A 15997-nucleotide genomic window follows, 5' to 3' on the forward strand; every position below is an offset into this window, starting at 1 on the left:
CAGTTCATTGACACCATGTATACCAAAATAGCTGGCATTGCCCTGGGATCCCAACTAGGTCAGGATCTTGCTAACAAGAGCAGCTTGTCTTTGATTAAATAACCATTTGCGCATTTCTGATAAACAAATGATACATTTGTGATCTTTAAATTTGCAGCTGCTAAGAATTTCTTTACTCAGCTTCAATAAGCTCTAATATTCCGAGCTCAGTTTATCATTGACATGGAGAAATCAAACCAAGTGCCCTTGCTTGATGAGACAACAAGGTGTGGAGCTGGATGGACATAGCAGGCCAAGCAGCACCAGAGGAGCAGGAAAGTTGATGTTTTGGGTCTAAGAGTCCAGGCCTGAAACATCAGCCTCCCTGCTCCTCTGATGCTGCTTGTCCTGCTGTGTTCATCCAGCTCCACACCGTGTTATCTCAGATTCCACAGCATCTGCAGTTTCTACTATCTCCTTTGCTTGATGCATCAGTTGAGAAACTTGCCAATGGCTTCTATAGTTCCCAAGACCTGCCCCACCCCCACCCCCTACCACACACACCCCGTCACTGGGGCAGTCTGTGATCCCTACTCTCAGCTCCCCCAGCCCCAGGCTGAATGCCTGTGTCAGCCCACCCCAGTCTAATGGAAATCAAGCTCCTGCTATTTATGGAGTTGTCACAGAAGTTAGGGGCATAGGTTTTTTATAGCACAGAAAGAGGCCCTTCAGCCCATCACGTCCACAGAGGTCAGTAAACATCTGTCTATTCAAATTAACGATATTATTAAGGTACACAGAACTCCCAATTTCCCTGTCATTCAGACCTCAGGCTGACAGAAAGATCAGACCTACTTTCTATATTTAACAAGAATTACTATTTTTTAAATGAAGAAATAGATTCCAGCTAAGGTAAACAACATGGACATATAACGTCACTAGTTTTGTTTTATTCACCCACAGGGTGAGGTCATCTTTACTGGCCATCACCAACTGACAAGATGGCAGGTTACAGTTAAGAGTCTGGAGTCACATGTAGGCCAGATCAGGTAACAATGGCAGATTTCCTCCCTAGAGGACATTAGTGAATCAGATGGGTTTCTCTTGAAAATCAATTGGATAAAGAACAAAGAAAACAAAGAACAGTACAACACAGGAACATGCCCTTCGGTCCATCAAGAATGCACCAACACATGATCCCTTTCAAAACAAAAAGCCTTCTGGCTCTTTGCAGTCGTCTATTCCCTGCCTATTCTTGTGTCAGTCAAGGTGCCTCTGAAACACTGCTATTGTATTCCCTTCCACCACCTCCTCTGGCAGTACATTCAAGGCATTTACCACTCTAAAAAAACTTGCCTCTCACATCTCCTTTAAACTTTCCCCCTTTTTACCTTGAACCTATGCCCCCCAGTAATTGACATTCTATTCTGGGAAAAAGACTCTGACCATCCATCCTATCCATGCCTCTCATAATGTTGTAAACTTTGATCAGGTTGCCCCTCAATCTCCAATGTTCAAGTGAAAACAAACCCAGTTTGTCTAATCTCCTCTCATAGCTCATACCCTCCAAAGCAGGCAACATCCTGGTAAACTCTCTGACCCTCTCCAAAGCCTCCACATCCTTCTGGTAGTGTGGTGACCAGAACTGCAGACAACAGGGGGCCTAAGAAATTCTGTACAGCTGCAACATGACCTGCCAACTTTTATACTCAATGTCATGAAGGCAAGCTTGCCACACCACTTTGTGACCACCTTATTCACTTGTGTTGTCACGCTTCAGGGAACTGTGGACCTGTATGCCTGGATCCCCCTGTAAGTTGACGCTTCTAGGGTTTTTGCCATTTATTGTACCCTTCCCTCTTGCATTAGGTCTTCCAAAATGTATTGTCTTGCATTTGTCTGGATTAAACTCCACCTACTATTTCTCCCCTGAAGTCTTCAGCCTGTCAATATCCTCCTGTATGCTCCAGCAATCCTCCTCACTATCTGTAGCTTCTCCTAATCTTTGTGACATATGTGAACTTGTTGGTCAGGCCAGCTGCATTCTCCTCCAAATCATTGAAATATATAACAAACAAAGGGGGTCCCACCACTGATCCATGCAGAACAACACTGGTCACAGATCTCCAGTCGGAAAAACACCCTTCTGCTGCTCTCTGGTCTTCTCTGACTAAACCAATCATTAGACGCTTAATTTCACCATGGCAGGATTTAAACCTGGAATATTACTTGGGTCTCTGGATTAACAGTATAGCAATAATACCAATAGGCCACCACCCCTTTCTCACTGATTCGAAGCAGAAGGAAATTGTGAGCTTTGAGAGCTAGCAATGTTGGCCTTTGCAATGGATGCTATTCTTAAACATTTGTTGATTTTGGTCTTTACAAAGGTGGCAGGGCTAGCACATTATATGTGGAGATGATAAAGAACATTTACAGCTAGTCATAGTGCGGATCTGATACCTAATCATTTGTTGAATGATTAGTAATTCATTGTAACAGAGAATGACGTAAGTGTGAGGTTTGATGTGAGAACATTTGCAAAGGACAGATGTTACCTAAACATTGCCCAGTAGATGAAGGCTGAAAGTTGTTTTACTCACTGTGTCTGGTGAGGCATGCATGTTCGCCTTCTGTCTCCTGAGGTCTGCCTTAATTGTAGCTGTTAAATGAAACAGTTGCATTGTTAATTAACTTCCCATTTCTGTGCTCCCTGTTCCTCCTCCTTATTAACAATAAAATACCAGAAATAATGATTCTGAAGCCCAAACATAAAACCATTCCAGGGCATTTCAACAGACGTGTTGTGAGCTTAGAGAGAAGCAGCATTAATTTACATCACGGAAACAAGGCAACACTGTGCTGTCAGTAGCCAGTGTTGTCTGATTCTGACTGAGTTGTGTTCGGCTCTGTCATTTATCAAATTATAAAAGGACTTAGTAGCATGGCTTAATAAGTGAGTAGGCAGAATAAAATTTAACAAACAAATACGTAAATGATTGCACATAAGAAGCAACAATAGGTAACAAATGAATGGTGCTGAACTGTGATAAATATAATTCACACACATTTCATATCTCATATCTCTGGTCATGTTAAGAGATAAGATTTCATTCTTGTGGCGTATGGGTGCTGATGACATTTGTGAAGGGTCTGAGAAAACGCAAGGTCAGACAGTTCTTTCTCGAACCATGACCTAATACAGTTTGTATAAAGTTACAGGATGTCCCAGAATTTATTGCTCATTCCTAGTTGCCCTTTGAGAAGGTAATACTGATTGAACTGCTCCAGTCTCTGTGCTGAAGACTGACCTACAATGCCCTTAGGAAGGGAATTCCAGGATTTATACCTAGCGCCAGTGAAAGAACGGCGATACATTTCCAAGTCAGGATAGTGAGTGGTTTGGAGGGGAACTTGCAGGGGGTGGTGTTCCCATGTATCTGCTGCCCTTGTCCTTCAGGGTGGAAGTGGCCGTGGGTTTGGAAGGTGCTATCTGAGGATCTTTGGTGAATTTCTGCAGTGCATCTTGTAGATGGTACACATTGCAGCTACTGAGTGTCGGTGGTGGAGGGAGTGAGTGCTTGTGGATGTGGTGCTTATCAAGCAGCTGCTTTGTCCGGGATGGTGTCAAGCTTCTTGAACGTTGTTGGAGCTTAACACCCAGGATGTTGATGATGACTGATAATTCCTTTTTTGTGACTTTATCGGATCATACTGTAATTTCCAATATGTACAATACAGATTTTCTCACCTGTTATCACAGTTCCAATGAAGAGAAACACAGAGATGAAAATATTCCCTGCCACAGTCCCAAAGTGATCAATCAGTTTACCTTGTGCAATGGTAAAGGTAATCCCAAAAACCTAAAATATAAAAGCACAAATCTAAATTCAATTCAGCAAATTTTAACATGTTTTGTCTTTCCTTTATTCATTCATGGGATGAAGGAGTCAGCGACCAGGCAGCATTTATTGCCCATCCCTAATTGCCCAGGGGGCAGTTAAGAATCACCCACGTAGCTGTGGGTCTGGAGTCACATGTGGGCCAGACCAGGTAAGGATGGCAGTTTCCTTCCCTAAAGGACATTAGTGAACCAGATGGGTTTTTCCAACAATTGACAACTGATTCACAGTCATGATTAGATTCTTAATTCCAGATATTTATTGAATTCAAATTCCACCATCTCCTGTGGTGGGATTCAAACATTACATGGGTTTCTGAATTAACAGTCACTATCACTAAGCCATTGCCTCCCCATTTTCTCAAAGGTGAAATAATTTTTGGGACTAGATGAGGGTCTTGAAAAGCAAGTATGGAAAACAGAAATGTGATTTTTTTTTTCTAATGAAGGGTCTAGGCCCGAAACATCAGCTTCTGTGCTCCTAAGATGCTGCTTGGCCTGCTGTGTTCATCCAGCTCCACACTTTGTTATCTGTGATCCCATATATTGCCTTGTTTTTTTCCAAAAGTTGAATTTACAGCCAATGTGCAATAAGCCTTGGGGGATAAAGGGGAAGAAGTTAATTGAGAAACTAATCAGAAGACACCATGCCTGGTTTCTAAATTTTGAAGATGGAGGTGGAGGTGAGGATGAAGATGAATTTCAGAGTTTGAGGACCTGGGAAAGTATTTTTGGAGCCCCTACAATGAGTCCCAAAGGAGACCTGAAGATGTCAGAAGAAGGAAAACTCAGGGAAGGAGGAACTATGGGATGTGTACTTGATGTTTAGGTGGAATCTGACAGGAATTACGAAACAGAAATGACCATGCTAAAAGGGAGACAGTGTGATGGAGACAGAGATAAGGTGAAATAGGGAGGGAGAGAGAGAGAGAGAGAGAGAGAGAGAGAGAGAGAGATAATTGGATAAGTTTACACACTGAAGACAGGTGGCAGGGATTGGAAAAATTCCCGGACTTAGTTTGCAAAAACTGGATAATTTTATTTCTCAGTTTTTTTTATAGTGGCTGAAATGGGAAAAGGAATTCTTTTAAAAAGCCATGTGAAAAGGACTGTGAAAGGAATTGCTGCATGCATAAAAACAAGTTACTAAAACTCAATGCAAATCATGTTAACACTGAGTTGGGGAGCAGGCTGGGAGTGGGGGTGGGGGGGGGAGTTGTGGGGTTTGTGTGGGGATGCTGAGTTCTGATTAGTTCTGGCGCAACTGAGCAGTTTATGGGTGCACATGCTACTGTCCGGAGCTTACAGATTGCTGTAAGGACAGATAGCATGCATTTCTCTCCAGTAAAATATCTAAAAGATTGAAGAAAGCCAATTTATGACAATGTCAGGCAGAAAATAACTGAGAACCAGTTATGGGAAAGATGTTATCAAGCTGGGGAGAGTTCAGCAGAGATTTAGCAGGATATTGCCAGGTATGGAAGTTTTGAGTTATAAAGAAGGGCTGGATTGGCTGGGACTTTAACTGTAGCGTAGGAGTTTGAGAGGTGATCTGATAGAAGTTTATAAAATAATGAAAGGCATTGATAGAGTTTAATGGTAGTTGTCTTTACCCTAAAATGGGGAATTTCAAGACGAGGGGGCGCATGAGAGGAGAAAGATTTAAAAAAAGACATAAAGGCAAATTTTTTACACAGTGGGTGGTTCGCATGTGAAATGAACTTCCTGAGGAAGTGGGAGAAATGGGTACAATTACAACATCTAAGAGATATTTGGATGGATATATGAACAGGAAAGGTTTGAAAGGATATGGGCCAGGAGCAGGCAGGTGGGACTAGTTTAATTTGAGATTATGTTCAGCATGGACTGGTTGGGCCGAAGGGTCTGTTTCTGTGCTGTATGACCCCATGGCTCTATAACCAAAAGGAATATCGAAGGCTCTGCACATAGGTAGTAAAGCAAATGAGAGAATCACAGAGGAATGATGAGAGGAGCTGACATAATGAAGTGTCCCAAAGTCTTGCCCGTCCATCTATATAAACAAAAGGGTAGTAAAAGAAAGAGTATGTGTTGCAAATCCAGCATTAGCAAATTAGATCTGGTGTGGCTTGCTCTCCCTGTGTGACAACACAAGACGCAGGCCAATGAAACCTTAACAACGAGAGGAAATCAACAAGCACTAGGCAGCTGGTTTAAATGGGACTGGGGATAAGAAATCATCTATGTCCAGGATTTCTGAAATGTCCACATTGTCCAACTGATGCTTCAAATCCCATTTATCAGTGGAAGGTCACAAAGAGGGCGACTGGATGAGGTCTAGGCCCGAAATGTCAGCTTTTGTGCTCCTGAGATGCTGCTGGGCCTGCTGTGTTCACCCAGCCTCATATTTTATTAGACTGGATGAGTAATTTTGTTTTACCTGTGCAGATTCATTAAGCAGGCCGGAAGACGTCCCCTCAGACTCTGGGTAGGTAAGTTCTGCACCAAATTCAAAGCCAAGGGGTAAGTAGCCTGTCATAAAGAACCTGGAAAATAAACAAGAAGAATGGCTGCATGAGAACCATCCTCACAAACACAATTAACCTTTGTAGAACAAAAACAGACATTGCTGGAAAAGCTCAGCAGGTCTGGCAGCATCTGCTATGGTAAAAACAGAGTTAACGTTTCGGGTCTGCTGACCCTTCCTCAGAACCAGACTAGAAACATTAACTGTTTTCTCCTCCACAGATGCTGCCAGACCTGCTGAGCTTTTCAGCAACCTCTGTTTTTGTTCCTGATTTACAGCATCCGCAGTTCTTTCGGTTTAAACCTTTGTAGAAATTTACTTTCGGGATATGGGCATCATTGGACAGTTTGGCATTTATTGCCATTCCATTGTTGTTCACGCTTTCAGAAACTGCTGTCCCTGCTCTCTCTCAAGAACAGAAATATTGCAGAAACTCAGCAGGTCTGGCAGCATCTGTGGAAAGAAAGCAAAGTTAATAATCTGAGTCTGGTTACTCTTCATCAGAACTGACAGCAGTGAGGAAACGGTGGTATTTATGCGGAAGGTGGGGAGTGGGTATTTGGAGAAGAAGGAGAGAGGAGAGGTGAGTTGATAGGTGGAGATGGAGCCCAAAGAGAGAGGGGTATGAAAGGGGAGCGTAAACAAGGGCAGAAGAAACATAACAGGACAAGGGTGTGGGATGGGTAAAAAGCATGGAATGATGGAGTCAGGTTCTAAAGTGATTGAGCTGGATGTTGAGTCCTACAGGCTACAGGATTCCCAAGTGAAAATAAGGCACTGTCCCTCCAGTATACACTGAGATTTGCTAGAGCACTGCAGTAAGCCTGAGACAGAGAACACTGCAGTGTGCAGAAGTAGCAGGGAACAGGAATCTCGGTCTTTTTTCGCAGACAGAATATAGGTCACGCTTCGTTTCCCCAAGGGAATTGAAAAAGGGATTGCAGTTTAAGAATAAGGAATTGGTGTTGTGATTCTTTAGATTTCTGATGGGTCTTTAGCACAATTACTGAATGTAGTATTTGCCCCCTTACCTCAGCATCACTCCTGCAGAGGGTGTGTGGCAAAGGTTCACTAGATTCCATGCTCAGACAAGGAGACTGCCCTCTGAGGGGAAATTGAGGGCAATGGATCTATATTTTTGGGTGTTCACAAGGAGAGTTGAAAATTTTGGGGAATACAAACAACTGGGCCTCAATTTCTCCTCAAAATAGAATCCCAATGGATTAATTGAGTATCTTTTGTTGCATTCCCCCCTTCGGTAAGTATATCCTTCTTTCAATAAGGAGACCAACACTGAACACACTGCTCCAGGTGAGGTCTCACCAAGGCTCTATGCAATTACAGCGACTCCTGACCTTAGGTCCTGTTGTGATGGAGGACCATGCACTGTTTGCCTTTCCAGTTACTTGCTGCACCTGCATGCTAACTTTTAGTGACTCATGGACAAGGACACCCAGCTCCCCTTGGACACCTGCACTTCCCAAACTCTCCCACTTGTATTTTTTTCATCAAAATGAATGGATGAGAGTGTGCAGGAGTCACACAGGGTGTGTGCCAGCTGTTGAGACACATGGAAGGGAGAACACCTTGGAGGAGGGTAGTTCAGTAGATATGCAAATATATAAAGGGATTATACAGGAGGAAACAGTCAGGAGCCCAGAAAACTAATTGTTGTCAATGAATCAATCCTCAGGGAATGGAGCACAAAGGATGGGGTGGGATAGAGAATGAACTATTTCTAAATCCACCATCAAGCATCCCAGAGGGGGTGGCGTCTCCGTCAGTGTCAAAGCAAAAGGCATCAGATTCCCCAGTGGGAAATGACAGAGTTGGAAGCTGTGATATTCATCAGTAGCAACAGACAGCAAGAAAACAAGGTCCTGTGGAAGACCTCAGCAGCTAATGAGGAAGTTAAAAAGCAATATCTGGAAGGTAATCATAGGATGAGATATCGTTCAAGACAAAGGTTTCGGATTCATTAAACATTATGTCAGTCTCTTGTCATTCTTTGATCATCCTCTAATTCAGTCTCTCCCCCCTTACACTGAGGCACTCCCTCAATACTGTCCCTCCGACATTGAGGCATAATAAAGAAGAAGAAAATAAATATTGAGGGTAAACTCAAGCAATATCAAAATGGATAGTAAGAGCTTCTTTAGGTATATAAAATGGAAGAGCGAATCAAAATGAATATAGGCTGCTTAGAAAATGAGGTTAGGGAACTAATAAGATGAGAAAAATGTATGTAATATCGCTAAGTTTGCAGATGGCACAAAAATAGGTGATAAAGCAAGTGGTGAACGGTGACACAAACAGACTGCAGAGGGATATAGGCAGATTAAGTGAGTGGGCAAATCCTGGCGGAAGGAATATAATGTGCAAAGTGTGAGGCCATGCATTTTGTCAGGCAGAATAAAAGAGCTATTAAAAAGGGATAGGCACTTAAATAGGGTTAGAAAGTTACGGAACAGAGAAATCTGGCTGTTCTCATTCATGAATCGCAAAAAACTATCAAAGTTCAGCAGTTAATAGGGAAGGCAAATGGAACGTTGGCCTTTATTTCAAAAGGAATGGAGTATAAAAATAAGGAAGTTTTGCTAAAACAATACCAGGCACTGGTCAGACCGCAGCTGGAATCCTGTGAACAGTTTTGGACCCCTTATCGAAGGAAAGATATACTGGAGGCAGCCTAGAGAAGGCTCACCAGGCTGATACCAGGTACGGAGGGACTGTCTTATGAGGTGATGTTAAGTAGGTTTAGCCTGTACTCATTGGAATTTAGAAGAGTGAGAAGAGACCGTTTTGAAAGCAGCAAGATTCTCAGTGGATTTGATAGGGTGGCTGTGGAGAGGTTGGTTCCCCTTATGGGAAAGTCTCAAACCAGAGGGTCATTCAGGATGACTGCACTGGTCTAGTGGGAGATCTGAAATAGATGCCATCAAACTCTAACCAGTGTCTAGCAAGGCTGTGTACAGATCCTACACTATTTACAATCTACCTGACAGTCTGTATCTGCCTCAAAACAGTAACTATCCTATTGTGCCTATACTAAATACCATTTAGATTGAAAACTCTAACCTCAGATTATCTCCATGCCAAAACTAAACCAACTACCATTGACATTCTTGATGTACATTTTGCAGATGAGTGCAGTGACATGGTGCAGAGGGGATAATCTCCTCCACCAGTTCCTGTTTTCCCAACTCTCCAATAGCCAATGCTCCAGAGGAGGTCAAAGAAACTGCATCAATGACAGTTTGAAGCTTTCCTTGAAGAACAGAAACATTAATATTAACCGCTGGGAGGAATTTGCCATCAGGTAATTCAAATCTGCACCCCTGTCTATTGTACTTTCTGGACATAGTTTCTTCTTTGTTGCTCAATTTTGAAAACAAAATTGTGAATTGGCCTTCTTTGTTCTGAGGAAAGCCACTCCAGTTCTCTCGGCTCTTCTTACATCTGATGTCCTTTATCATTGCAGTAAATCTCCTCTGCATTCCTTTCCAAACCCTTTGCATTCAAGTGTAGTGCCCAGAACTGAATACATTTTTCTGGATTAACCAGTGACTTATAGAGGTTTAGAGCAAATTCTTTAATTTTTATTCCATTCCTCTGTTTGTAAAGTCTAGGTGATTGGACAATTGGACTCTCCTGTTGCTGATTACAAGGGCTTTCTGCTTGGCAACAACTATATGATTGGTTCTCAGGTAGGTGAACAACTTGAGGTTGGCAACAAGATGGAGAGAAACCTTCAGATCTCCACAGGCTCAGCAGCATCCCACTGTTCTCTGCAGTAAAAGCCATTTTATGCCTGTAGAAAATCAGTTTACTTTTCCTTCTATAGTTGCTCTAAACTGTGACTTCTAATTAATAAGTCTGACACCTTTTATAAGTTCCAGTCACCCTGTGGCTCCTACAAGCCAGTGGAAGCAGCAAGGGAAGGAAGGCCAATTTGCAACATTCTGACCAGCCCATGGTGCACCTCAGCAGCTCTTAAGAATAAGGACAGCTGAACTGCTTTTGATCTTTCCCTCTGCTCAGAACACCCATGTTAATTTTCATGCAAGCACAAGTGCGTATGTCTAAGAGGGATTTACTGAGGATTGGGGGAGAGTTAGGAGCTGACAGTTCCATATTGCTTACCTGTACCTACAATCTACTTACCGGAAATAAATAGCCATTTTTGTAAGAACAGAAACCTATTCTGTGCTTTCTGTAAATGTGAATCTAAACATTAGGTAAATTTCAGAATTCTGTATTTTTAAATAAAAATCTTTGACTCTGTGACAATTTGAAAGGCTTGATTTCCTACAGGCTACCCCAGCGAGGTGTAACATAACACATACCGACCAGTCAGCTTGAGAGGCTTCCCATCTGGCTGTTCTATCACTATCAGAAAACAGCGTAAAGATGCTTCAACTTACCCCAGCATTCCAGCAGTCAGAAAGACAACCCACAGGTGACCCAAGTTAAGCGTGAATGTGAAAGTCACCATCCCTGCGAAGGCCAGGAAGTAAACCACTGATGTTGTTTGTCTAAGAGAAAAGGAAAAAGATGAGCAGTTTAACAGGATTGCTAGTGTACGGGCTTCCCCTTTCTTACAACGGTGTGTTAGTATCTGTGAACTTTCCACAGGTAAAGTACATCACTGATGGTTACTTGCCCACCCATTCCTACTTGGTAGCTTGGTTTATCTTCATCTGTCAGTCTCTTGGAAGACTCCTACTTCAGGCAGGTGCATGAGGTATGAAGTGTCTTGATCTGTTTCATCCAATGACCAGTTCACTCTGTTCAAGATGAACTGCTGCTTCCCTTCTGTAATGTCCATCAGTGATGGTAATTACCCTGGAACTGCCTTCTTTATTAAAAGGAAGCTGCCACAAATATCATCAGCTATATTATTGTCAACAGAATAAACAGTGAAGCAGACGTCCTGTGTTGACATGAGCCACACAAACCATCCTAAATCACACATAACAGTTAAAAGAATCCCATTCGTCTTGTCCAGTCAGTCTAGCACACAAAGTTCTGCCCCTGTTCACTCTGACTTCATGCAGCCCAATAGCCCATGGTTGTGCAGAACAGGAGATGTTTGTGTTTAATATCTGGGGCAGTGCATTCAAACTGAGGCTGAGACCTCACACTCAGCCCTTTGAAGGAAATCCCTAGTCAAGCAGTTAGCCATATTAGCATTGCTTTGTTACATGAAAGCATTCAGCAGCCTGGCGAAGTACCGACGTGCTGTTCCACAGAGTAGTACGATGCAGGGTCGTGCACAGCGATGCTCCGAACGCCGGATTCCTGATCTCAGCTGGACCACCAAAGGCAGGGGCACCGAGTAGAGAAGAGGGAAAAATCGAGGAAGTCAACTTGTGGTCCTCCTAGCACCCAGTTAGAAAATGGATGGAACTGTTCTAACAAGAAAGAATAATCTCTGTTACACTGAGTCCCAGTGAAGGGACTGCTAGCACACTAATTAACCACGAGAAACACTGAAGAGGCCCAGAGGCTTCTCTGCCCAATCTCTCCCAAACAAAGGGTTGAGTTAGAAAGGGGAAGAAAGGAAGGCCTAAGGAAGGAATGAAACAAAACCACAATGGAAAAGCTCCCATCAGACTGAATTGCCCACCACAGCATGTGGTCAGCTCTCATTACAGCAAGGAAGTGGGTGATCTCCCACTGTGAGCACACCAAAGCAGCACATGGTAAACCTGCCATACTCAGTAGCTTGCTGCCCAAGGGAGTGAAGATGTCATCACTGCCCATCGCCCTCCCTCTGCCCCTCCTCCAAAATTACACAACAGTCGAGCCAACCCAGCACCCACCATCCCCCCAACCCCACCCAACAGCAGATGGAACCCGGGATCAGTCATGCTGTGTGTTGCAGCATCCACACTGTAGCCTGCTTGCATCAGTCATAACTGGTTTCACACAGATGTCACTGACACTGTCAGTCCTGTTAAACAGAGATGCACAAAACACTCAGGAAAGCTAAGCGTTAGTGGCACATTCAGAAATATACAGAGACATCTATTCATGGAAAATTTCAGCAATAGGTATACACAAAGAAGCACATTTTTATATTAATACCATCTTTACTGGTGAATGGAAATTTCCACAAAGTAAAACCTCCAGTCATAGAGTCATACAGCATGGAAACAGACTCTTCTTTCCAAGTAGTTCGCACCGACCTTGTACCCAAACTGGTCCCACTTGCCTACGTTTGGCCCAGATCCCTCCAAACCTTTCCTATTCATGTACTTATCCAAATGTCTTTTAAATATTGTAGCTGTACCTGCATCCACCACTTCCTCTGGCAGTTCATTCCACACACAAACCATTCTCTGTGTAAAAAGGCTGAACCTCATGTCCTTTGAATAACTTTCTCCTTTCACCTTAAATATGCCCCCTAGTTTTGAACTCCCCGACCCTGGGGAAAAGGCCTTGGCTATTCACTCCATCTATGTTGCTCATGATTTTATAAACCTCTATAAGATCACCCCTCAACCTCCTACGCTCCAGTGAACAAAGTCCCAGCCTATTTTTATAACTAACGCCCCATTCCCAGCAACATCCTTGTAAATTTCTCCAGTTTAATAATATCCTTCCTCTGTAAGGGCAACCAGAACTGGGCACAGAACAGGCCTCACCAACATCCTGTACAACGTCAACATGCCATCTCAACTCTTATACTCAAAAGGTATGAGCAATGAAGGCAAATGTGCCAAACTCCTTCCTCACCACCCTGTCTACCTGTGATGCAAACTTCAAAGACAATTATGTACCTGAACCCCTCGGTCTCTGTTCTACAACACTACCTAAGGCCCCAGCATTAATTGTAAAGTTCCTGTCCTTGTCTGTATTACCAAAATCCAATATCTCACTTTCATCCAATTGAAACTCCACCAACCATTGACCCAATTGTTCAAGATCACTTTGTAATCTTTGATAGCCTTCTTCAGTGTCCAGTCATTTTACAGAGTGTTACATAAAGAATCAACACAAGTGGGCTAGGAATCAGAGCCCCGGGTTCTAGGGACAACATTTCGAATCGCACCATGGGCAGATGATGAAATTTGAATTGAATATGACTACTGTCAATTATAGTCAAACTTATTTGGTCAACTAATTGAAGGAAATCTGCCATCCTTACCTGGTCTGGCTTACATGACTCCAGAATCACATCAATGTGGTTCACTCTCCTCTACCCTCTGGGCAATTAGGGATGGGCAATAAATGATGGTTTAGACAATGGCACCTATATCTTTTGAATGAATACAAATAAGCTAATCTAATAAATCAATGTGTCAAAGCAACATGTTTTGAATAGGTGTGCACATAAACAATGCTGGTACATCAATGTAACAACTGTTTTTAAGACTGAGCAGTTCAGCTCAGCAAATAAATGAATGTACGGGAGTGAAGAAAGAATATCAGAATGGCCAAGGCTCCAGTCTAACCTGTGCTGACAGCGGCTCTCATGTGGATGTTGCTGAACCGCAGTACTATAGAGGTCAGAAGGGGTGAGAAAATGCAAGAAAAGTCAGGAATCCCATTGGTATCTGTGCTCACTGATCCCTGCAGAAAAATGCAGACATGCCTTAGGAGAAGACCATCTCAAGGGCTCAGACTCAGGCTCCTTAATGACATTCACAGTCTAATGGCATCATTAAGAATGTATGAAGGTACCAGTGAGCTACTGGTCTGTGTGCATAACTGCAGCAAAAGAGTTCACAATTTTGAGGATGAGAAGTAGTTCTCAGAATTATTAAAGACCATTGCCAAACGAGTGCTGATGAAATCAAACTGTTACTGATCCACAGTTTGAGGAGTTGAACAATAAACTGATGATGGCACATATGCTAAAATCTCCAGTAGGTTAATCCAATTTCTTTATATCCAAACACAATATCTGTTGACCATCATCTGGGGAAACTGCCTAAAATTAAAACAGTTCTAAAAATATTAATGGAGTCATTGTATCAAATGTAAGATGATCTCATGTAATCCGAATATTTTATCACAAAAAGAATTTATATACACACAGTCAAGAGCACACTATGTTTTGTAAAAGGCACAGCCAGGCAAACATTTTGTATTTTTCTATGATGGAACCAAGGACTCAGATAAGAAAATAACCATCCAGAGAGTGATGAGACGTTGCGATAGAGATTCATCAGGGAGTGATGAGACGTTGCGATAGAGATTCATCAGGGAGTGATGAGATGGTGCGATAGAGATTCATCAGGGGGTGATGAGATGGTGCGATAGAGATTCATCAGGGAGTGATGAGATGGTGCGATAGAGATTCATCGGGGAGTGATGAGACGGTGCGATAGAGATTCATCGGAGAGTGATGAGATGGTGCGATAGAACATAAAACATAGAACAATTCAGCGCAGAACAGGCCCTTTGGCCCTCGATGTTGCGCCGACCTGTGAACTAATATAAGCCCCTCCCCCTACACTATCCCATCATCATCCATATGCTTATCCAAGGACTGTTTAAATGCCCCTAATGTGGCTGAGTTAACTACATTGGCAGGCAGGGTGTTCCATGCCCTTACCACTCTCTGAGTAAAGAACCTGCCTCTGACATCTGTCTTAAATCTATCACCCCTCAATTTGTAGCTATGCCCCCTCGTACAAGCTGAAGTCATTATCCTTGGAAAAAGACACTCACTGTCCACCCTATCTAATCCTCTGATTATCTTGTATGTCTCTCACTCCAGACCAGGCAACATCCTGGTAAATCTCCTCTGCACCTTTTCCAATGCTTTCACATCTTTCCAGTAATGGGGCGGCCAGAACTGCACGCAATATTCCAAATGAGGCCGCACTAGCGTTTTGTACAAGGAGCAAGACAGTATTTGGGGAAAGCATAGGTCCACTCAAGGTCACAGGAGGGAATTTATATGTGGAGCTGGAGGAAGTGGGTGAAGTCTTTAATGAACATTTTGTCTTGGTGTTCACGAAGGAGAAAGATGTGGTGGATGGTGAGTCGAGAGAGGGGTATGTTGATATTCTGGGGCATGTCAACACAGGAAAGGACATGGTGTTGGGTGGTTGGAAAAGCATTAAGATAATGGAAGAGCTTAGTTACATGGTTAGGGTGGAGTGACTAGGGTTGTTTGACTTGGAACAAGACAAGATTGAGGTGAAGTTTGTTTAGATAAGGTAGAGAAAGAAAATTTGTTCTCTTTATACAACTGAAGCAAGACTTCACTACTTTTGCACACAATTCCTATTGTAATAAAGGATAACATTCCATTAGCCGACCCAGTAACTTGCTGCCAATGCACATTAGCCTTCAGTGACTAATCAACAAGGCCACCAGGTCCCTTTGAACACTTGCACTGTCCAACCTCTTACTATTTCAGAAATACTTGGCACGTTTGTTCCTTACACCTAAGTGTATGACCTCACATTCTTCCAGATTATAATCCATTCACCATGTTTTTGTCCAGTTGTTGAGTCTGTCCAAATCCTCCTAAAGCTGCTTTACATCTTCCTCAAAATCTTTATCAAACCCCCACATATCTTCTTTCTTAGCTTCATGCTGAAGTTCCTCAATCCTGAACCAGTCTTGTGAACTGTTTCTGCACTCTCTCC

General features: G+C 42.9%; 1 protein-coding gene across 3 annotated transcripts in view; it reads right to left on the reverse strand.

Moving 5' to 3' along the window:
- LOC125455671 (heme transporter FLVCR2) overlaps positions 1-15997 on the reverse strand; it is a 140582-nt gene that overhangs the window by 8441 nt on the left and 116144 nt on the right. For all 3 annotated transcript variants that reach the window (XR_009446210.1, XM_048537965.2, XM_048537964.2), the window contains exons 6-9: positions 10811-10921; positions 6300-6405; positions 3731-3842; positions 2583-2641 (exon numbers count right to left, since the gene is read on the reverse strand). Coding sequence is in view for 2 of the 3 variants with exons in the window: in XM_048537965.2 (XP_048393922.1) it covers positions 2583-2641; positions 3731-3842; positions 6300-6405; positions 10811-10921 (388 nt within the window). In the remaining variant the exon portion in view is untranslated. The remainder of the gene's footprint in view (positions 1-2582; positions 2642-3730; positions 3843-6299; positions 6406-10810; positions 10922-15997) is intronic.

Source organism: Stegostoma tigrinum, chromosome 10, assembly GCF_030684315.1.
Source record: "Stegostoma tigrinum isolate sSteTig4 chromosome 10, sSteTig4.hap1, whole genome shotgun sequence".
NCBI classification, from domain to species: Eukaryota; Metazoa; Chordata; class Chondrichthyes; order Orectolobiformes; family Stegostomatidae; genus Stegostoma; species Stegostoma tigrinum.